At 42.2% G+C, this 24517-nt stretch overlaps 1 protein-coding gene across 4 annotated transcripts in view; it reads left to right on the top strand.

The window, feature by feature from the left end:
• TBCD (tubulin folding cofactor D) overlaps window positions 1–24517 on the top strand; it is a 256152-nt gene that overhangs the window by 188240 nt on the left and 43395 nt on the right. For all 4 annotated transcript variants that reach the window (XM_054047295.1, XM_054047293.1, XM_054047291.1 and 1 more), the window contains exons 30-33: window positions 1211–1351; window positions 12263–12346; window positions 17998–18156; window positions 23042–23180. In XM_054047295.1, coding sequence (XP_053903270.1) covers window positions 1211–1351; window positions 12263–12346; window positions 17998–18156; window positions 23042–23180 — 523 coding nt within the window. The remainder of the gene's footprint in view (window positions 1–1210; window positions 1352–12262; window positions 12347–17997; window positions 18157–23041; window positions 23181–24517) is intronic.

Here is a 24517-nt window from a genome sequence, read left to right on the forward strand (position 1 = left end):
GGTCGTATGGATCCCCACTATTTTTCTCACTTAAATCCATCCTTGATGCTACATGTCATCCTTTTCTTCGGACTGAGGAGAACTGTGTGGAACTACTTTTGGAGGTTGTCAGCATTGTTTCTTAATCAGCCAAATGGATGTCTATTGCGTGTTGGGAAGCTCTTCCCTTCTCATGAACTGGAAGTTAGTGAGCTCAGTGGTACGAACCTGGGCTACTAGAAACCAGAATTAATTTGAGTTTCTTCATTTCACTTTCAATAATATATGAAGCCCCAAATAATACAAATATCCTGCATTTTCTTTCTTTCAAGGGATATTTTCAAGGTTGATGAGTCCAAAATGTTACCAGTTTTTAAAGTATCATCCACATATATTATATGTTCTTAACCTGTTGGTGTAATTCAGATAACTCTGTTACATCTTTCCTCAGTGTAAATTAGGTGTGCAGTGCATATAAAAACAAAGTTAGCTATTAATCTCAAATACATGGCCCTGGATTTATTTTGTGATCATATGTAAAGACATCACATTGGTCCTCTGCTCTACCTGTTTGATCCATTATAGTAAATAGTCAGGGTGATGAGATGTAAAATACTCCTGCTTCTTTTTGCATTTATCCTACAAATAAAAACCAATCTCTTAGGCCAGGTCTGCACTACAAACTTACATTGGTATAACTATGTCACTCAGGGGTGTGAAAAATCCACACCCCTGAGAGCTGCAGTTATATCACCCTAACCCCCAGCGTAGACAGCACTTTGTCGGCGGGAGAGCTTCTCCCATCAACATAGCTACAGCCTCTTGCAGAGGTGGATTAAGTATGCCAACTGGAGAAGCTTTCCCACCGGTGTAGTAGCATCTTCATTAAAGCACTACATCAGCACAGTTGCACCACTGCAGCACTGTATGTGTGGACAAGCCCTTAGTTTGTTTAGACATACAAGCCTTGATACCATGTCACTTTAAGTCCTCCAAATATATTGTTTATGTAACTATTTCAGTGTTGAATCAGAAATGATAAAATCAGAATGCAAAAGCCGCACACAGAGGATCATGTCTTTGTCCTTCTGTGATGGGTATTTTTAGACATTTTCTGAATTTGTATGGCAAGGAAGTTTGTATGTCCAAAATACTGAAGTGTAAACAAAACAAAACTTGGCATGATTTTGTCCTTTTTCTTTAGAATTTCTTCTGTATTTCTCTGTTACAGAGTTTGTCAGACAGTTGGTGTGAAGAGAAACGGACCACAGGATGAATTTGTCTGCAAAGATAATGTTGTTCAGATCTATACAATGTTACTTAATGGTATGAGTGACTATACCACAGACAGCCGAGGAGATGTTGGAGCATGGTAAGGCATCACATATTCTGAGACAAAGAAATGAAATTTCTTTCTATTGGTACTTGTTCCAACTGATGTGGTCTACTTTAAGTCTGTAATTAGGAGCCATTGAGACTCAGTGGTTTTCCAAAGGCTACAAAGGGAAAAATTGGATAGCCAGACACATGGAGATTCAAGTAAGGCTAGAAATAAATATTGTGTAGAAAATTAGGTCAGTAATTATTTCTCCTTTGCCTCAGAAAAAAACTAACCCCACACTGGGCCCTTCTCTGGCTTATACCATCCTCTGTTTCCAGGTGATGAAATAAAGCATCAAGGTAAATGAGAGTCACTTGTGAGGGTGTTATCAGATGCAGGAACAATTAAAGTCATGACATCTATCCAGTGTTCACTTTCTGCTTATAGTTACTTTAAAATATCATGTATGCTCTTAGTCATGCCTCTGACTAAAAGAAGAGCTGAATAGGAACTCTTCCTATCACAGTTTCATATGTGGCCGACTGACCAGCAGATGGCGCCATTGTATAATTTGTTAGGTGCTCCTATTTCATTATTGAGTTTAAAACACCCATTTAAAAAAAATTAAATAGTATATTTCTTAAAGGCATAGTAGTCTTTGGCTACACTGACTTTAGGGTTTCAATGGCTTCAGCTTTTGCGTCTAAAAATAATCAAAGTTTTGTGTTGATTGTGTGCTTTAGTCTTCAAATCGTAATATGTACAACATGAGTAACATGTTACCAGAGTAACAACATGGTGAGAAATTATTCAATACAGTGCAAATTTACATGACCGCTTCTGCTTGCAGACGGACATGTCCCTTTAGCTTAGTTTCTTTGAATGTGTGTCAGGATGGATTCCACTGTAAGTGTGCATGTTCCTCATGAGTAAGGCTACGAGTCTGTCTTGGAGGTTGTGGAAGTCACAGATTCCATGACTTTCCATGACCTCCGTGACTTCTGCAGCTGCAGTGGCGGGCCCAGGGGCCTGCCGCTCCGGCCGCTGCTGGGGCGGGCCCAGGGGACCATCGCAGCAGCGGTGGTCCTGGGACTGCCCCAGAGGCGGCCAGAGCAGTGGCCCCAGCTGCGCCCAGAGGCACTTAACTCCCACCGCCAGAGCAGGGGCGTGCCGGGGGCCCCGCAATGGCACCCTACGAGCAGCTAAGATTTAGTCAGGGGTATTTATAGTACGAGTCATGGACGGGTCATGGGCAGTGAATTTTTGTTTATTGTCTGTGACCTGTCTATGACTTGTACTAAAAATACCCATGACTAAATCTTAGCCTTTCTTATGGGAAGGGGTAAATGACACTTCCCTATTCACTTTTTCCACATCATTCATGATTTTATTGACCTCTATCAAATCCTCCCTTAGTTACCTCTTTTCCAAGCTGAACAGTCCCAGTTTTTTTAATCTCTCCTATATGGAAGCTGTTCCATACCCTAATCATTTTTGTTGCCCTTCTCTGTTCCTTTTCCAACCCGTATATCTTTTTGATGGGGTGACCAGAATTGCATGCAGTATTCAAAGTGGGGGCATACTATGGATTTATATAGTGGCAATATGGTATTTTCTGTCTTATTATCTATCCCTTTCCTAATCATTCCTAACATTCTGTTGACTGTCACTGCACATTGAGTGGATGTTTTCAGAGGACTATCCACAATGATTCCAAGATCTTTCTTGAATGGAAACAGATAATTTAGACCCCTCATTTTGTATGTATAGTTGGAATTATGTTTTCCAATGTGCATTACTTTGTATTCATCAACATTGAATTTCATCTGCCATTTTGTTGCCCTGTCACCCAGCTTTGTACTTAACTATCTTGAGTAATGTGTATCACCTGCAAAGTTTGCCATTTCCTGTTTACCTCTTTTTTTTCCCAGTTCATTTATGAATATGTTGAATAGTACAGATCATTCTGAAAATTGACCACTTATTCCTACCCTTTGTTTCCTGTCTTTTAAGTAGTTACTGATCCATGAGAGGACCTTCCCTCTTACCCCATGACTGCTTAGTTTGCTTACGAGCCTTTGGTGAAGGACATTGTCCAAGGCTTCCTGAAAGTTCAAATGCACTATATCCACTGGATCACCCTTGTCCACGTGTTTGTTGATCCCCTCAAAGAATTCTAATAGATTGGTGAAGCATGAGTTCTCTTTACAAAAGCAATGTTGATTCTTCTCTAACAAATTGTGTTCATTTATGTGTCGGGATAATTCTATACTTTATTTTAGGCCTGGTCTACACTGGGGGGCGTCAATCTAAGTTATGCAACTTTAGCTACGTAAATAGCTGTACTTAGATCGACTTACCGTGGTGTCTTCATCGCGGTGAGTCGACTGCTGCCCCTCCCCCATTGACTCCGCCTGCACCTCTCACGGCGGTGGAGTACAGGAGTTGACGGGAGAGCACTCGGGGATCAATTTATCATGTCTAGACTAGATGTGATAAATCGACCCCCGTTGGATCGATCGCTGCCCGCCGATCCGGCGGGTAGTGTAGACATACCCATAGTTTCAGCCAATTTACCTGGTACTGAAGTTAGGCTTAATGGTCAGTAACTGCTAAGATCATTGCTGGAGCCTTTTTAAAATTTTGGCATTATTTAGCTATCCTCCAGTCATCTGGTACAGAGGCTGATTTAAGTTAGCTACCACAGTTCTTCAATTTCATATTTGAGTGCCTTCAGAGACCTTGGGTGAATAATATTTGGTCCTGGTGACTTGTTACTGTTAAATTTATCAATTTGTTCCAAATCCTCTGCTGTCAAAACCTCAATCTGGGACAGTTCCTCAGATTTGTCACCTAAAAAGAATGGCCAAGTGTGGGAATCTCCCTCACATCCTCTACAGTGAAGACCAATGCAAAGAATTCATTTAGCTTCTCCACAATGGCCTTGTCTTCCTTGAGTGCTCCTTTAGCACCACAGTCGCCCAGCGGCCCCACTGGTAGTTCGGCAGGCTTCCTGCTTCTGATGTACTTAAAATAAATTTTGCTATTAGTTTTTGCCTTTTGCTAGTTGCTCTTCAAATTCTTTTTTTGTCCTGCCTAATTATACTTTTACACTTGATTTGCCAGAGTTTATGCATCTTTCTATTTTCCTCTGTAGGATTTGACTTCCAATTTTTAAAGGGTGCTTTTTTGCCTGTAACTGCCTCTTTTACTCTATTGTTTAGCCATAGTGGCATTTTATTGGTCCTCTTACTGTAATTTTTTATTTGGAGTATACATTTATTTTGAGCATCCACTATGGTGTTTATAAATTGTTTCTGTGCAGCTTTGTAGGCATTTCACTTTTGTGACTGTTCCTTTTAATTTCTGTTTAACTAGTTTCCTCACTTTTGTGTAGTTTCCCTTTTTGAAGTTAAGTGCTACTGTAGTGGGTTTCTTTGGTATTTCCCCATCCCCGCACAAGAATGTTAACTTGAATTACATTGTGGTCACTATTACTGAGAGGTTCAGCTATACTCGTCTCTTGGATCAGATCCGGTACACTATATAGGACTAAATCAAGAATTGTCTCTTCTCTTGTGGGTTCCAGGACTAGGTGCTCCAAGAAGCAGTCATTTATGGTGTCTAGGCATTTTATCACTGCATCCCGTCCTGAGGTGACATGTTCCCAGTCAATCTGGGGATAGCTGAAATCCCCCCTTATTATTGGTTTTTCTGTTTTTGTAGCCTTTCTAATCTCCCTGAGCATTTCACAATCATGTCACTGACTTGGTCAGGTGATCGATAGTATATTCCTCTGCTAAACTTTTATTATTCATGCATGGAATTTCTATCCATAGAGATTCTATGGTACAATTTGATTCATTTAAGATTTTTACTATGCTTTCTTTCAAATACAGAGCCACTACCCCACCAACAACTTGAGCTAAAATAACACAAAATGCTGCAATTCAACCTATTCCTTTTTTTAAAAATGTGGGTCAGCTATAAAACAGGACATAATAGTTCTGAAATACTTTTTTTCTTTTGCATTTTTGCATTTTATATACCTTCTGAAAAACAAAAAGGTACTTCAAAGGTTGTTTGAAAGCCTTACTTCTGACTGAGTGGGCGAGTGGCTCCCCCAAGACTGGTCCTTGGATTTATGCAACAACACTGATGATTGAGTTCTTGAAGACTGATGTCTGTGATGTGGTTGGCTTCTGCTGACCTTTAGCCCAGCAATGCCAGCCAATTTCTGAACTCAGTACTCATGTTGTTCAGTATTGTGTAAACCTTTGCTAGCTGCAATTTTAAAAGAGGGGAGAAAACTTCTGTTGCTTTTCTGCCATAAAAGCTTACTTCCTTTCTGTTTAAGTAACAAAGTTTTTATTAATAGATTTATTTGTGGTGTTCGTAAAGTTTTATACATGTCTGAAATAGTATGATACATTTATGGAAGTGTCTCCTGTCTTATATTGAATTGGAGGTATTTTTTAATAAGGTTAATGCTGTACGCAGCGAGTTGTATTTTCACTGTGGGTCTTTCTAATTCACAAAAAATTATTTTGGCTTATATGGATTCTTTATTATACTCTCAAATTATGCATACCTAAATCAGGATTGCTAATGTAATTGTCTGCTGGATTTCAGGTATACATGTCAGTTCTTAATCCATCTCTTCAGCTATTGCATCAAGGCACTACTACTGTCTACCTAAATATAACTAAAACAACCGAATTCTGTAGACAGGTAAGTGCTAAGCACTATCCTCAGAGGTCTGACAAGCTGTCTACAGAGTTCTGTTTCTTTGTTGTTATTCAGATTTGAAATTTAGTGTCATTCTGGTCCTGAGTGTCTTTTGGGGATCACCTTCTATTGTCCCCACCTTTAAAAGGTCTTGAGTAAGGCTAACCTGCACTTCTAGCCAGGGAGCTGGGTCAGCTGGAGTAGGTTGTTATGAAATATTGTAAGTTGCTCACTCCTGTTATGGACTGTTCATGATGCTTCCACAGTATTCAGTTCCAAGTAGGATATTTCTCTGTATGTCGGCAATTTTCAGTTTATTCAGTTATGGATACATTAATTAACTGACTCTAAATCTCCCTGTTCATTTAGTGGATTTGGGTGGCAAGACCCTATATACATTGTGCTGAGATGCACCCAAATAAAGCAGCAAGAGATGATTACAGGACCTGAGTGGCTCCAGGAGGAATGTTGTGACCATTAAACTTGAGCCCCACCCAGGTACCGAGAGTTCTAATCCAACTCTGTGCAGAAATCTGAAATAAAAAAGGAGGCTCGTTGCTCCAATCTGCTGTTTCATTTGCAAATGCTACAGCTGCAAAAACATGGAGTATACAGAATGCTGGTAGAATGCATGTTAAGCATGCTTTTAAAAAATATACCAAAAGTATGTAAATTTATATTGGCAATGATTAGGAATGAGGGGAAAGTAGTTTGAACATTTCAAACTATCTTTTTGCTCATCCATACTTCGCAACCTACAGTGCTACACTATCTAAATAAACAGTCTGTCTCCCATACTTTGTCAAGCAGCCAAGAATCTGTTGTGATTTAATAAAAATCAAATTCATCCTTAAGAACCTTAAACATGTTCGCTTGAACCCAAAGGCAGATGCTTTAAGCTAAATATGTAATTGCCATCATGAATGGTAGCACAGCCTATAACCAGCTACATAATCTAGATATGGAGAATGACAATCAAATTTTATTTGTAAGATTGTATATTATGATAGTGCTTTTCATCCCAGCAGATCACTGTACAGTTCAAAACAAGAACAAACCCACTCTCTTTTCCTCCTTCCCCTGCCATATACAAGCAGTGTACAGGGATCATATAATTTGCTGCTGAGATCTAGCCATCTCTGGGATGAACCTGCAGCAATTATTTAATAGTGTTCAATAACACTACACCTCTGTTTAGGACAAGAAGTGAAGAATAAGTCATCTAGCCTAAACTACAAGCAGAATTTTAGACAGACTATTTCCTTGAGAGCCATGATAATATGGAGTCAGTACGCTTTATTGTTAATTGACAGATCTAATTCTACAAGATGCTCTGTCACAATGCTTAGTAATCTCCTTCTTGTTGAAGTTCAGTTTTGTTTCCTTGTGTTTGTCAATACATGTTCTGAGGTGAGAGTGCCCAGCTCTCCTATCTCCTATATTCGCCTTCCAAACTGTTGTGAAAGCTTACCGTTGCAGACACAGTATGTGCTCCTTATGATGATGGAAAGGAGGGGAAAGAAAATAACTTGTGACCATAAAAAAAACAAAAACAAAAAAAGCGTTAAAGGGCAAGTAGACATTTGTAAGGCTGTCCTATATATGGTAAGGATTGTAAATATTTTAGTTGTGATATTTCTGTGTCATAGTTAGAAAACTATGCTTGCCTACCAGTGACTGATAACCTGCATTTGATAGTTTTTCCTTGTGGCTGGTGTTCATTTTACAATAGTGACCATCCCTGGAGCTTTTTAGTAATAACAGGTCTACACACTCCCAACCACCTTCTTGGCAAAGGTGGTGATGCATATTTGAACCTTTTGAGCAGAAAAGGAACTAACATACAGTAGAACCTCAGAATTACGGACACCTTGAGAATGGAGGTTGTTCGCAACTCTGAACAAAATGTTATAGTTCTTTCAAAAGTTTACAACTGAACATTGAGTTAATATAGCTTTGAAACTTTACTATGAAGAAGAAAAATGCTGCTTTCCTTTTTTTTTTTTTTTTTAGTAGTTTACATTTAACACAGTACTCTACTGTAGTTGCCTTTTTTTTGGTTGGTCTCTGTTGCTGTCTGATTGTGTACTTCTGGTTCCAAATGAGGTGTGTGGTTGACTGGTCAGTTCCTAACTCTGGTGTTCATAACTCTGGTTCTGCTATATGCTGGTGGTTATTACACTTTTTCTCACAGAGGTGAAATGTAGCACCTCCTGAGGGTATGGCATGAATAGCTGCCTTTAGAACTCTCTTCACTTCCTGCCACTTATGTGATGAGAGCATGATCCCAGAAATATGCATTTGCTAATGTTTCTTTTCTGAAGGTTTAAGAGTAAATACTTTTCTCATACACAATCCTCCCTTTGTCAGCATCTACCATTCAGCTGTTGATATGCTAGCCTTATGGCAAAAGTATTTACGACATGCCTCCTAATGTGCTGAAATTTTCAGAAGCCATTTTCAGTACATTCAATAGTAAATGCAGCTGCACAGACATTTTAATAGGAGTTTTACCAAACATTGCTATTTTAATTCAGTGCTATAAGTTTAGGACATGGGTTTTCACACCCAGAATGGAACATCTCTTCATAGCGATTGTCTTGTGAACCAGTTTATTTCTCATTCACAATCACATAACATCTGTGTGGCAACTACATTAATTGCTTATGTGGAGAAATTAATATTAGGGAATTATTTGATGATGATTTGTGCTGCATTAAATACGATACAGCACCTGGAAACAAACAAGAATCCTCCTTCCTACACCTCCTGAAGACTCACCACTGCTGTGATGTTACAAATCCCTGACTGGTAACCCATACTTAGGTTAGTAATAACCTGGGCCTGTCCCTTTTTCCTCCTACTTCCTTGGGCTTGTCTACATGGGGCAATTACTGGAATAGCTATTGCAGAATAAGCTATTCCAGAATAGCTCCTTGTGTGTGCAGCCTCTTCCGGGATAAGTGTGTCCATGTGGAGTAGTGTATTCTGCAGTAGCTATTCTGGTCAATTAACCCATCTAGATTCACCCTGATTAACTTTCTCATTCCTCCCTCTACTTTTGCCTTTAATTAAAAATAAAATCTTCAATAGAGCCTGGGATTTTCAAAGGATCCTAAGGGATGTAGCTGTCATTGAAATTCAAGTGAGATTTGGGTGCTGACCTCCCATAAAGCTCCTTTGACAATGCCAGCCAAAATCAACAATAACATGTAACTAAAGAAAGCAGTTCTCAGTGGGGACTGTTGAAAGCTGTGTACTTTTGAAAAACTGGCCCCTAAAGTGTGAATATTTCCAGTTTAGTTTCTTTCAAACAAATAGATTTAGGTGGAAGAACTGTAGGGAAAAAAAAAATCTCAATTTCTGCGTGAAAGAGACCTTTTCTTTAGTGTGTGATTTTTTTCTTTAAAGGATTTGTGGGAAAGTTAATCAACTTTACTTTTCATATGAAAACTTAACATTCCTTATGACAAGTTGTTTGCTGGGACTTGTCCAATCTGTCTACAGATGTTAATAATGAATATCTAATAGCAAGTTACTGTATGAACAAGAGAAAATACCCCACGATGAAAGATTTTCAAGCTGTTGTATTGAATTTCATCATTTGTTTTCCAAGGCCTGGTCTACACTGGGGGGGATCGATCTAAGTTATGCAACTTCAGCTACGTGAATAACGTAGCTGAAGTTGACGTACTTAGATCGACTTACTGTGGTGTCTTCACCACGTTGAGTCGACTGCTGCCGCTCCCCTGTTGACTCTGCCTGCGTCTCTTGCAACACTGGAGTACAGGAGTTGGCGGGAGAGCCCTCCGGGATCGATTTATCGCGTCTAGACTAGACACGATAAATTGACCCCCGCTCGATCGATCACTGCCCGCTAATCCAGCGGGTAGTGTAGACATATCCTTTGTAGTATAACTTTCTTACTAACACTTTAAGTGGATCACCCATTTTTAGACTTCATACACAATCACCTTGTATTGCTCTTGGAAATTCTACAGAACCACTAGACTATGTTGTCTTCACAATATACAGGTGCAATTCTCATAAAGTTTGAGGAATTATGATGGGTTTTGTATTGAGAAGGGAAGATGCTGCCAGGAGGGTTGATGTGGTAAATTTGATGGGGTAGTTGGTCCTTGAGAGCTTTTAAAATTTATACCAGCTGAGGATTTACCCCTGTATTTCCCATATGCTGGAAAGAAGTTAACTTTCAATACCTGTGAGTTTATAAGATGATGTGGCTTTTAGAGATGGTGACATTTTGTTCTTTAAAATTGTTACCTTATTCACCTTGTAGCCTTTATATTGAAATGATCATATTTAATCATTATGAAGACGAAGAACTTTTACAGCATATTCAATATACTTAAGATATAGAAAAGATAAATATTACAAGCACCTTGTAGTGTTACTGTACATAATAATCTGTTAAAAATATTTTCTGGTATTTATAATTAAGCCACAAAACTAAAGAGCTCTGCTCATATGCAGTTAACATGTTTTGAATTGTAGATTTTTTTTTTTTTGGTTGAGAAGATTAAAGTCAGAACTTTACACTTCTTTGAATCCTTTAAATACAAATGATAGTCCTATGTTTTGAAATGAGAATGTGCCTGTTAGTCTGTTTGCAGGAAGATGGTGAACTGAAACAGCCAAAATATTTCGGTTTAAAACAATTTACTAGGCCTATATTCTCACTAATTTCCATGAAGGTTACACTGGGTATTAGGGATGTATAATACACAGTAAATGATAGTGCAGACTGTATACTATATTTTATTACTGATACATAAACCCCACCTAAATCTTTAAATACTTGCATGATAAATAGAATCACAGAGGCTCACTTCCCTTTCCCTATTAGCAAGGATTTCAATAAAACATACACTGTCAAGACAACCATCACAAAAAGATGACAAAAGGAAATGATGCTTCAAAAATTACTTTACATTTCCTTGATTTTTTTTTTTTAAAGAAAGATTCTAAACAATTAATAATCAAGTTTAAAATACTTTCCCCCACTTCCTTCTGAAGGTGGGAAAGGTTTTATCTATAAATATTCCACAATATCTAGGCATGTGTGTATGTCAGATACTTCCAAATAGCTTAAGACAATTAAGTGGATTGGGCCAAAAAAAACCTGATGAAGTTCAACAAGGACAAGTGCAGAGTTTTGCACTTAGGATGGAAGAATCCCATGCACTGCTACAGACTAGGGACCGAATGGCTAGGTAGCAGTTCTGCAGAAAAGGACCTAGGGGTCACAGTGGACGAGAAGCTGGATATGAGTCAACAGTGTGCTCTTGTTGCCAAGAAGGCTAACTTCATTTTGGGCTGTATAAGTTGGGGCATTGCCAGTAGATCGAGGAACGTAATCGTTCCCCTTTATTCGACATTGGTGAGGCCTCATCTGGAGTACTGTGTCCAGTTTTGGGCCCCACACTACAAGAAGGATGTGGAAAAATTGGAAAGAGTCCAGCGGAGGGCAACAAAAATGATTAGGGGTCTGGAGCACATGACTTATGAGGAGAGGCTGAGGGAACTGGGATTGTTTAGTCTCCAGAAGAGAAGAATGAGGGGGGATTTGATAGCAGCCTTCAACTACCTGAAGGGGGGTTCCAAAGAGGATGGAGCTCGGCTGTTCTCAGTGGTGGCAGATGACAGAACAAGGAGCAATGGTCTCAAGTTGCAGTGGGGGAGGTCTAGGTTGGATATTAGGAAACACTATTTCACTAGGAGGGTGGTGAAGCACTGGAATGCGTTACCTAGGGAGGTGGTGGAGTCTCCTTCCTTGGAGGTTTTTAAGGCCCGGCTTGACAAAGCCCTGGCTGGGATGATTTAGTTGGGAATTGGTCCTGCTTTGAGCAGGGGGTTGGACTAGATGACCTCCTGAGGTCCCTTCCAACCCTGATATTCTATGATTCTAAGTGCTACTCATAGAAGTGACAAACATATATGAAGCTTACTGATATCAAACTAAACATTATAAATGGCCACAGTTTTTGACTTTGGGTGCCTAAAGCTAGGTATTTAAATCCATATTTTGGCAGAAGTCAATGGGAGAGCTCATCCTTTTGAATTGAGGGGTACTCAGCCATTTTGAATATCATACCATTTATTTAGGTGCCTACTTTCTGCACTCACACTTGAACTTTTTGCCAACATATCTGTTTGATTAGATGAATTGTATCTGTGTGTTTATTTTAAAATTGTTGTACTTCATTTCCACAGGGTACGAGAAGCTGCTATGACAAGTTTAATGGAGGTGACACTTTTGTTGGTACAGAATGAGCCAGAGTTGCTGGATGCTAACATGTAAGTAGCTTGTACATTTTGTATGCTGTTCTGAGAGTTCATGTTTAGTAACTTCCAGTCCCTACAAGAGAGTATGTGACCATACGTATAATATTGCCTGCATACTGTATGTAATACCTCTTACCAAGTATTACAAAGCTTTTCACAAAAATGTATGTATTCAGCTTCACAGATAGGGTGACCAGGTGTCTGATTTTCGATTGGAACATCCGGTTGAAACTGGACTCTGGTGGCTCCAGTCAGCACTGCTGACCGAGCTGTTAAAAGTCCGGTCGGCGGTGCTGCGGAGCTAAGGGGCGAGGGATAGCTCAGTGGTTTGAGCATTGGCCTGCTAAACCCAGGGTTGTGAGTTCAATCCTTGAGGGGGCCACATGGGGATCTGGGGCAAAATCAGTACTTGGTCCTGCTAGTGAAGGCAGTGGGCTGGACTCAATGACCTTTCAAGGTCCCTTCCAGTTCTAGGAGATAGGATATCTCCATTATTTTTTTATTTTATTTTTTTTAAGGCAGGCTAGTCCCTACCTGTCCTGGCTCCATGCTGCACCCCGGAGGTGGCCAGCAAGTATGGCTCCTAGGTGGGGGGGCATGGGGCTCCGCGCGCTGCCCCCACCCCAAGCACCAGCTCCGCTCTCCCATTGGCCAGGAACCACGGCCAATGGGAGCTGTGGGGGCAGTGCCTGCGGGCGAGAGCAGTGCATGGAGCTTCCTGGACCCCCTGCTTAGGAGCCGGTCCTGCTGCTGGCTGCTTCTGGGGCACAGCACGGTCCGCAGTCCTAGAACAGGTAGGAAGCCTGCCTTAGCCCCCCTGCTGCGCCACTGACCGGGAGCCCCCCAGCCCTGAGCCACCCCCAAACCCGTAGACCCTCCCATGTTCTGAACCTCTCATCTCCAGAGCCCGCATCCCCAGCCGGAGCCCTCACCCCCCCCCCCCCCCCAGCCCAGTCCCCTCCTGCACCCCAAACCCTTCATTTCTGGCCCCAACCCGGAGCCCATACCCCCAGTTAGAACCCTCATCTCCTCCTGCACCTCAACCCCATGCCCCAGCCCAGTGAAAGTGAGTGAGGGTGGGGGAGAGCAAGCCACCGAGTGGAGGGGGAATGTAGTGAGCCGGGGGCAGGGCCTTGGGTAAGGGGGCATGGCCTCCGGAAGACTGGTCCCCGAATATTTCCTTACAGAACTTCTCTGTTCCTATCCCCAGTTCTCTTTCCCTCAGAGAGACTTTCTTACCCTTTTATATTTCTGGTTTGGTGGCAATAAAACTCACCTGGTCTGACACTGGGATGAGCCAAAAGAACAGATTTGCATATCTGTGTAGTGTCTTAGAACCTAACTTGGTAGAAGGTTGTTAGAAGAGCATTGCATCTCTAACCAGGGTCCTAGAACTTGACAGAGAGCATAGCTGATTTCGTATTGGCCTAATTCTTCTTTTTTAATATAATGAAAAAGGAAACACAAACCAGAAACACAATTTCTCCATATTTTGATTTATTTTGTGTAGTAGTCTCAATAACCCACAGAATCCAGACATCGGAGCTGATGTAGGTTCACTTGCAGCAGAACCTACATAAGAACTTTAGAAATCAATATGGATCTACAGAATAGAGTGGATAAACCAGTCAGCTAAATATGTGCACTGTTTCCTTTCATATGCCTCAACCTGATTCTATGCAATAGTTCGTTGTCCCAGAAGTTAAATTTTAGATGAGACTTAAAACAATAAGCCTGATGGCTTGACAGAAGATGACAAAATCTTGTCATATTTGCTAAAATAGGTGTGTTAGCCCGGGTGTCCTGATTAAACTATAATGTGAGTAATTCTAGGTATATTTACTACTACTATTTGCAGTGGTATTGTAGCCGTATTGATCCTAGGATATGGGAGAGACAAGGTGGTGGGGGTAATATCTTCAATTGGACCAACTTCTGTTGGTGGAGGAGACAAGCTTTCAAGCTTCACAGAGCTCTTCTTCGGGTCGGAAAAGATAACCAGAATGTCACAGCTAAATATAGGGTGGGACAGATCCTTAAACATCAGGAGTTAACACGTGGCAGGAGTCTAAAATGAAGTGAGCAATTAATACCTCTGCAGTCAGTGTCTTTTTTGAGGTCATGATTTGTAGTGTTTAACAGAGTGATTCATTTATGTTCCGAGGCTCGTCTTTTGAAGGGGTTGTCCGGGTGTTTTTGTCTTTTATCATTTTTCTTTGAGAGTTCATTTGAGAGTGCAGTGATTGTCTGCTTTCACGCACATAGTTGTTGGGACATTTTGATGCCCGGGATGAGTTGTGCCACATGTTGTGATAAGCATTAGTAGGACCCATGGATCTTGAAAGGTCTTGTGGGGGATATTGATTAGTCTAGCAGTGGAGAAATGTCCACACATTTTGCATCTGTTGTTCTGGTAGGGTGTGGTGCTGCTTTGAGTGGTGTGTCCTGGTCTGTGGGGAGCTTGCTGCTGAGCTTAGTGAGGTTGGGGGGTTGTTTGAAAGCTAACAGAGGCGGTTCATGAAAGATTTCTTTCAGGATGTGGTCCATATCAAGTATGGGCTTTAATTTTTTGTTGATACCCCGTATGGCCAGTGTGGGATGGTAGGGGACAACTAGGGTTGTGCGGTTGGTTGGTCCCCCCCCCCCCCTTGAAGCAGGTTCTCTCAGGGCATTTGGGTGGCCCATTCCATGATGCAATCTACTTCTCTGGTGGAGTGTCCTTGTATGGTGAAAGTAGTTTTAAGAGCTAAGTGTATATCCCAGACTTTTTCCTGGGAGCATATTCTGTGACATCTGAGTGCCTAGCTGTAGATAACAGATTTCTTGGTGTGTCAGGGTTGTTACTGGATCTGTGGAGGTAAGTGTAGTGTGGGTTTCTTGTATATAGCTGTCTGTAGGGTTCCACTGTTGACGCTGATAGTGGCAGCCATTAAGTCAGTGGTGGTATGTGAGTGTTCTAGAGAGAATTTGATGGATGGGTCAGTGGTGGTTGAAGTTGTGGTGGAAATCTGAGGGAGTTTAGGTCACCTGCCCAGAAAATGGAAATATCTTCAATGTATCTCAGGCATATCATTGGTTTTGTGTTTTTTTTTTTTTTTTTTTTTTTCCCCCCCAGAAATTCTTCCTCAAGGTGGCCCATGAAGAGGTTGGCATATTGGAGAGCCGCCCTAGTGTAGCCATGGCTGTTCCCATAGTTTGGACAAAGTGTTTGTTGTTAAAAGTAAAATTGTTGTTGTAGATGGGGATGAAATGGAAGTGTGTGGCGATGTGTTTGAGTTGGATATATAAGTGTTGTCTATTGCCTTGTAGATATTTGAGACAATGCTGTCATGGTGAGGGATGCTGGTATATAGGGAGGGGACATCCGTGGTAGCAGTGTTCTGCTGGAGATGGTTAATGTTGTGGAGTTTCTGGAGATAGTAAGTTGTGTCCTGGAGGAAATTGGCCCTTTGTATGCTGAGTGGTTTGAGGATGGTTTCTGAGAGTCCTGATATTACTTCAGAGTGCCATGGACAGACATGATAGGTTTGCCTGGGTTCTCTTGTTTGTGTATCTTGGGAAGCATGTAGAAGGTCTTTTGGTGTGTCGGGGATGAGGTTGTAGAGTTTCTCTTGAAGTTTTGGGAAGGATTTGATAATATCCTTACATTCCTGGGTGAACTGAGGTATGAGGTGGTCTTTGAGTTTTTTATAGTAGGTGGTGTCTGACAGTTGTCAGTTGACCTCATTGATGTTGTCATAATTGAAGACTACAATGGGTTCCCTGCTTTGTGTGTTGTTTGATCACTATCAGGTGTCTGGATTTCAAGGACTGTATAGCTGTCCTGTCAACAGTGGAGAGATTGTGGTGGATGTGATGTTCTGTTAAGGATTTCAGTTGATTTTTCCCCCTAAGCAATTGATATAATGATCAGCTGTGTAGTTTTGTCCAGAAGGGGTGTCCAATGAGATTATTCTTTCTTATGATTGTTGGTGGGGGTCTGATAGTTGTGGGTGGTGGTATCTTTGTGGAATAATTCTTCTAATTCTCCACATTCGTTATGGTATCAGGTTTTGTGGCTCATTACAGCAATTTGTAACCCACTAACCCTCCTTTGTCCTACGACTGCACTGGTGTCAATTGCCCACTTTATTTGAAGTGGTCTCCTGCAACATGTTTTAACCGCTTGTGCTTAACAAGCTATCTCATCTTGTATTTAGCTGTAACACTCTGGTTACTATTTCCAGACCAGAAGAAGAGCTCTGTAAAGCTTGAAAGCTTGTCTCTTCCACTAACAGAAGCTGGCCCAATAAAGGATATTATCCTCACCCATCTTGTCTCTCTCATTTACTATTGTAATTTGTGCCATGCCCAAAGGTATGGTGGAGCCTCATAGAAGGGAGAGATCTTTTTCCTGAAGGACTTACAATCTAGATACATGAGTTAGGGGGGAGAAAAACAGGTGGGGTTGAACAGACACATTAAAAAGGTGAAGTAATTACTCAATGAAACACAGTTGTATCAGGGTTTTTTCTACATTCCCACCTTAATGGTGGCTAAATTTCATTGGTGATCCATATACAACATCCAGTCGATAAAAAGCATCTTGGTCTCTTTCTGGATGGAAGGTGCTACATGAGTCCAAGGTATTAGTAATATTACTATCATCTAGTTCAGAGGTGGGCAAACTATGGCCCGCAGGACCGTCCTGCCCGGCCCCCGAGCTCCTGGCCCGGGATGCTAGCCACGGCCCCTCCTCAGCAGCCTCAGCTTGCTCGCTCCGCCGCTGGCGCAATGCTCTGGGCGGTGTGGCTGTGAGCTCCTGGGGCAGTGCAGCTGCAGAGCCTGGCCTGACCTGGTGCTCTGTGCTGTGTGGTGGTGGTGGCGTGGCCCGGCTCCAGCCAGGTGGCACAGCTGTAGCGCCGCAAGCTACCTGTGCTCTAGGCAGCGCGGTAAGGGGGCACTGAGTAGGGGGGTTGGATAGAGGACGGGAGTTTCGGGTGGTGGTCAGGGGGTGGGGCTGTGGATAGGGGTTGGGGAAAGAACAGGGGTTGAATGGGGTAGGGGTCCCGGGGGGGGGCAGTCAGGGGCAGGGGTTCTGGGGGCAGTCAGGGGACAGGGAGAAGGGGTGGTTGGATGGAGCAGGGGTCCCGGGAGGGCCATCAGGAATGAGAGGAGGGGTTGGATGGGGCGGAAGGGGTCAGGGGACAGGGAGAGGGGTGTGTGTGGATGGGGCAGGGGTCCTGGGGGGGCCATCAGGGAACATGGTGGGTTGGATGGGGCAGGAGTCCCGGGGGTGGGGGAGAGGGCAGATAGGAGGTGGGGGCCAGGCCACGATCCCCTCCCCTAACCGGCCCTCCATACAATTTATGAAACCCGATGCGGCCCTCAGGCCAAAAAGTTTGCCCACCCCTGATCTAGCTGCTTGGATCTGGAGGTGTTTTACAAATTAACTTGTGGCTGTTCTTAAAGATTCTGTACCACAGTAGGTAATTCATGCATCATCTAAATGTTCACTATAAAAAGTCAAATAGAGTAAAACAGCAATCCCATTCCACAGTTCAGTGCGTGCAAGAAATTATTTTTAACCATTTCTTTAAGCAATTTCTGTTTAAAGTATGTACATTTAATTATGTATTGTGATGTGATGGATTGAAGTATTTTTTTTGTCTCTTAATTTGTAGCTGTAAACAGATTATGTGCTGCGTGGCCCAGCAATCGGCTGAAAAAATAGATAGATTTCGTGCTCATGCAGGATTTGTGTTCCTCACTCTTCTGAACTTTGACAACCCTCCGATTCCACACATACCCCACCGGGAAGAATTGGAGAGGATATTTCCAAGGTAATCTAGATCTTTATCACCTTCTTATTTATTAAGGAAGGCTTGTGGGTTGGATCCTGTCTGTTAAAATCCTTCCTGGTCTACATCAATGTAATGAATAAATCAGTGTGTAAAAACACCCAAGCAAACTAGGATTTCTTTCTAGTTAAATAGAATTAAGAACTAATTTTTTTTTCCAAAGAAGATATTGATGTAAATGCCAATAGAAAGATATATTCCAGATAATTAGGAATGTATTTATTGTAAATGTCTGTTAGAATCCATCAGCTATTTAATATCTCTAACGGGTGGTTAGGAGCGTTAGGGTATGGTTACACTTAAACTGCTACAGCAGCAGCGGTTCAAGTGTAGGTAATCCATTTCCCCAAGACACCAGGGGTTAGGTCAGCATAGCTACGTGTCTCAGGTGTGTATATTTTTCACACCCCTGAGAGATGTAGCTATGCTGATGTAAGTTCCCAATTGTAGACCAGCCTGTAGAAATTTCCATACTGGATTAGTTCAGTAGTCTGTCTAGAGTAGTATCCTGCTTCTGACAATAGTCGGCACCAGATCTTGCAGTGAACGGTTACTGGATAACCTACCCCAGGGAAAGTTTCCACCTAACCCACAATAGTTAGAGGTTGGTTATGCGTCAACAGTTGAGAGAGTATATCCTTTCCAAGTATATCCTTTGCAGTTTTTAACATTTAAATAAATTAATATTTGGTTTAGAGCAGTAAAAATCTTCCTCTCTATTCGTATAGTATGAAACTGGCCAATCATGACTGAATAATCTTATGCTATAATGTGGTTGGTTCTAAGATTGTTCAATATTTTGAAAGTTCTAAACTGAACTGTCCTGGACCAGCATTAAAATGAAATCCAGTTTACCTACTTGGTTCCTGTAGCTGTCAGCATATGTAATAGGGACAACACCAGTATGGTTTTTGGGATGCTTGTTACATATCCTGCTGTGTCTTTAAAGGCTTGGAGGTATGCCATACTGAAGGGGGAAGGAAAGGATATGATTAATTTCAAACATAGAGGAATTTTGTTGAAATAATATATCCTGTTCATTTTCCTGATTTTATTCTCTTCAATATGGCAAGTGGCAAACAAAAAATACAGTGAACCACATAATCTAGCTGGAATCAGGGGAGCAGATCCCTCTATTCCTGCATTTATATGTGTATGGGGGAAGGGATCAGCTGCCTATGTGGTGCCATTCTCACCCCACATTTTCTGTAATGATGCTATGAAAATAATTCAAGGGGATTCTTGCAGGGTTTTCCAGTCATTCAACCCCATCACCTCCCACGAGCAATTCCATTGGAGGAGGTGCTCTATGCCAATGGAAATTTAAAATATATATAGCAAAACTTACTTAATTTAGCTACTGTATGCAAATACACAATGAGATTTTATAGAGTATTTAAGGAGGAGTTGGAAATTGTGGCACGTGGCTGAATATATTGTAAGGATTGAAAGAATGTATAAAAATTATGAAATATAGACAAAATAAAATGAAATGGGCATTTAACTCAAAAAGTGTTAGTTTTGTCATATGATTTAATTTGTTGCACCCTTAATGATATTGCAGTGATTGAAGTTCTTCTTTTAATGCTGGTCCCTATGGGCATTCACTGTGGATGTACATGCACACCATGTGCTTGAAGCCAGAAGATGTTTTTCTGTAGCAATGTCCATTGGTCTGTGTCTGCACTGTCTGCCTTCCTTATGCTCCAAAGCAAGGGCATCAGGGGAGACACAGACTCTCCAGTTCCTTTCTACTGCTCATGGTTTGAGACCAAACCTTCCAGTGTCCCTAGTTTCTGCTAGCTTTTCTGCCCGAATTTCATGTATGTAAATATATTTTTTTCTTAGTTAGCTGTTGGAGTTAGGTAGTTTTCTTTATTGGTGGGGGGAAGGGGGATTTCACCCTTTTGTTACCCTCAGTCCAAATGAGACTTCACACCCAGGTATAGGTGTTTCTAGAGCTCACAGAGAACATGTGCCAGCACTGACAGTACCAAGAGCGGTGAACTACAAAAGCATCTACACAAGGGGCAGGACCAATCCCTGCACCATCTAAGGACAAAAGGAATTGTTCAGCTTCTGCAGCAGCGGTACTGCACTGCAAAAAGACTGCTGGACCCAAACCTGCAATGGCAGATCCACCTATATTACAAGCCCCTCTCATCCTCTGCCTGTTAAGCCTCGATATGCCCTGGTTGCAATCCACATGGATCCAGAATCATTGAGCCTTTCAGATCCCGTTTTGTCCAGAGACACCTGTACACTGATGTCATGTCATTCACCAGCCCCAAGTCGTGGAGTAGAGGTGCTGACATTGGTATGCTACTCGCCAGTTCCTTCCTGTAGTCCGAATGTTATAAGATGAATAGTACCATTGGCTCCATCAGTAGACTTAGGTGATTCTTATTGCTCCTATGATCACCATCGGCAATACCAGCAGCTTCCCTATCTGTCCAGAGACAAGAGTCATGCCCTGACAGGGCTTTCAGAGCCTTCCAGATGCTATCTCATCCCCATGGAGCACATTCGCCCAGGGACCAATGGTACCCCATGGGTCCGTCTGCCATACCCATACAATCCAACCCACTGGCGATACAGGGTCTCTGGGACCCTTGCAGTAGACCAGAGACCCCTGGATGATGAGGACCCTGGACAATACAAGGGATAGAGGTCCCCTTCCAGGGAGGAATCTAAGTGCATCTCCCCCTCCAGAGTACCTCAAGGAAGTAGAACAGCCAGTCCTGCCAGATCCATCATCAGCTCTTTCTTCCTCCTCTCTAGACGAGCAAATGACACTGGCCTCATCCTCACCACCAGATGATCATAGGCAGTATTAGGCCCTCTTAAGGAGGAAACCCTCGAGATCCCACTGTAGGACATTCAAGATGCTACACATAAGCTCCTGGACATCCTTCAGATTACAGGCCCTAACAAGGTAGCCCTCCCTATTAATGAGGCAATACTGGACCCTGCTAAGGTGGTTTGGCACACCCTAGCTACATGTGACCCAATCCTGAAAATGGCAGAAAAGTATTTTATTCCATCCAATGAGGTGGAATATTAATTTTCCCATTGTAATCTGAACTCTCTTGTGGCCCAGGTTGTCACAGAGTGTAACAGACTATGCCACCTAGCTCCACTTTTTTGGACAAGCATACCAAGAGGCTCTTTGGCAGAAAGAACTTCCCGTCTGTTAGCCTCCTTTTCCACATAGTGAATTACTAGGCATTAATGTCCAAGTATGACTTTACTAATTACAATAAACTGTCATAATTCGCTAATAAACTGCCACATGAATTTAGACCCCAGGCCATCCTTGATGAAAGGAAACTAGTTGCCAAACCGTCACTTCAAGCATCACTCAGTGCGGTGGATACAGCTCATGCTCCATGATGATTTCGGTTATCATGAGCAGACTTCATGGCTGCAATCCTCAGGATCCCCAGAGAGGTCTAGGCAACAGTGGAAAATCTCCCCTTCAGGGGTAAAAATCTGTTTAGTTAGAGAACCGGTGAATCACTCCATTGCCTTAAGGACTGTCCATGGCATGCTCAGCTCTTTGGGAATATATCCCCCTGAATCCTGGAGGAAATATTCTAGGCCACATTCTCATAGAAACCATCCTGCCTCTCAGCCCTTCTATCATCAAAGGGTCTTTGAACCATGTAAGATGTTCCGGAGGATGCCACACAGCAGGCAGAATTACTCCACCGCCATCCTCCTTTCACTCCTAGCCTCCCATCAAGAAGTCAATCTTTCTCCACTCAACAACTCACTGCACACTTTGGTGGCCATCTGGGCTGTTTCCGTCTGATGTGGCAGCATAACACATTGGACAAATAGGTTCTGGAGACCATTTTGGCAGAGTACACTGTAGAATTCCTTTCTGCCCCTTCTCCAAAACCCCTCTTCAGGGACCCTTTTCACGAGACATTTCTCAAACAAGAGGTGGACTCCCTAATTCACCTAAGGGTGATATAGCCTGTATCTCTGCAACACTGGGACAAGGGCTTTTACTCTAGATATTTCCTGGTTCCCAAAAAGAAGGGCTGGAAACCCATCCTGGACCTCAGATGGCTGAATGTCTTCATATGTCATTCAAGATTCAGGATAACCATCTTGGCCTGAGTCATCTCCCTAAATGAAGGCAACTGCTTTGCAGCCCTTGATTTAAAGGATGCCATATAGGCATTAATCTAGCACACCGGTGATTCCTGTGCTTTATGGTGGGGCTGGAACACTTTCAATACAGGGGTCTTCCTTTTGGCCTCCTGACAGCGTTTACAAAGGTACTCTCTCCTGTAGCATCCAGTGTACATCAACAAGGCAGTCTAATATTCCCTTACCTCAACGATTGGCTACACACAGGATGATTGAGAAATGATTGAGAAATTTATTCAAGCTTCATCCTTGGATGTGTCCTTTGGTTTAGTGATCCTGTGATTGGTGGTGCAGCATACATCCTCATACTCTCCTTAATGAGTATTGCCTAGGGATCACCCACAGTGAATGCCTGTAGGAACCAGCACTTGAAGAAGAAATGAAGGTTACTTACCTTACAGTAATGAGGTCTTTGAGATGTGTAGTCCTTATGGGTATTCCACGACCCACATTCCTTCTTCTCTGCTCAGATCACGCTTGATTTGTGGTAGAGCGGGAATTGCAGAGTCCCTGGGGCTGGTGGTGTAGGGTGCAGGCTTGGACCAGCGAACATGGCTCCTGAAAAATCTTCTGGTCTCAGGCACCTGGAGTGGATGTGCATCCCACAGTGAATACCCATAGGGACCTCACATCTCAAAGAACACCAAATACTATGCAGAGAGGTATAAAGATAAAAACATATGATTACTTTCTTTTCTCTGGACAGGTCAGAGGCTGTAACTTTAAACTGGAATGCTCCCTCACAAGCCTTCCCTCGAATCACACAGCTTTTGGGTTTGCCAACATATCAGTATTATGTACTACTGGGTCTCACGGTGTCTGTCGGTGGATTAACAGAGACAACGGTAAGATATCAGGCACAGGCTGTTTATTTGCTAGAGGTTGTATAATTCCCCTTTAACTACATGCTGATTAAAATCCATACTTTCAGTGGACATTGTAGACTTTAATTAGTGAATTCCAATTACAAGCTTTTAAAAGTTGTCTGGGAAGCATATTCAGTTTATAAATAAATATGTTCTTGGTCCATTGAGCATGCAGGAGACAAGGAGTGAGGACACCTGTGACTCACTCCTTCAACTCGCAGAAACTAGGAATGTCGCACAGGTAGGTAGTGCAGTCAGACCTAAAGGAGATTACTCAGTATCATCCGTCTCTATCTGACCAACAGCATTGAAGAGCATTGGAGGAAGTCCTCTCCTGCTCTTTGTGGCTGGGATGATAGATTCCATTGAAGTAAATGCTAAAACTCCCATAGACTTCAAAGGGGCCGAGATTCACCCTTAATGACACTGAAATGACAGTATGGTTGGGGTCTTTGATTGTTTCCGTTTTTGAGAGACATCCATGTCTGGGATTTCTTTAAAAAAGCATATTCTAGATACAGTGACCAGGAAAAAAAACATTCTATCTAGTTTGATGTTCTTTTTTGCGCTTGCTACATTATTCACATAGACTGTACATTTATCATTGCTTTTGGTAGTCTATTCCTCTGCCACTATCATTATGTTAACAATATTATTCTACCCTAAATTTACACTTTAGGCCATTACTACTTGTCTTATCTTCCAAATTCTTAATTAACAGGTAGAGGTGTGGTTTAAATGTGTGGTTTTTTTTTTTTTTTTTAGGGCATTTGTAATTATGATTTTATTATTTTCCTATTTTATTTTAGCACAACTTGGGCTTTCGGGGAGTTCTCCATGTCATGTTATGGGGTTCAACCCAGACCAGTGAGAGGTTGTCACTGCTTGTCCTGTAACCCTGAGTGCCTTAAAATGCTCTGCTCCTGTAGCTCTCTGTTTGGACACTCCCAGCCATCATACAAGCATGCACTGAGACTGTGTGTGTTAAGCAGCCCTGGTTCAGCTGGTTTGACTCCAGCAGCCTGCTTGTTACACCACAGCCACATACTCTGGTCACCACCAGCCTTGGTTACTCCTGGCCATGGTGACTCCAACACTTTCCCCAGTCCTGAATTTCCCCCAGTATCCCGAAATGTCTGCCCTGAAATCTTCAGCCCTTTCCTGGAACATCCAGAGAAGTTATAAGGCTTGTTGCTCCTTTAAAGAGATAAAAGCACAGCTGCTTGTTGCTTTAACGGGAGTTAATCATCAGTCCAGTTCAAACACAGCACTGGGTTGATTTAGATTAATAGTAAACAAATGTACCGACAAACAGA

The sequence above is a fragment of the Malaclemys terrapin genome, chromosome 13 (assembly GCF_027887155.1).
Source record: "Malaclemys terrapin pileata isolate rMalTer1 chromosome 13, rMalTer1.hap1, whole genome shotgun sequence".
Lineage (NCBI taxonomy): Eukaryota > Metazoa > Chordata > Testudines > Emydidae > Malaclemys > Malaclemys terrapin.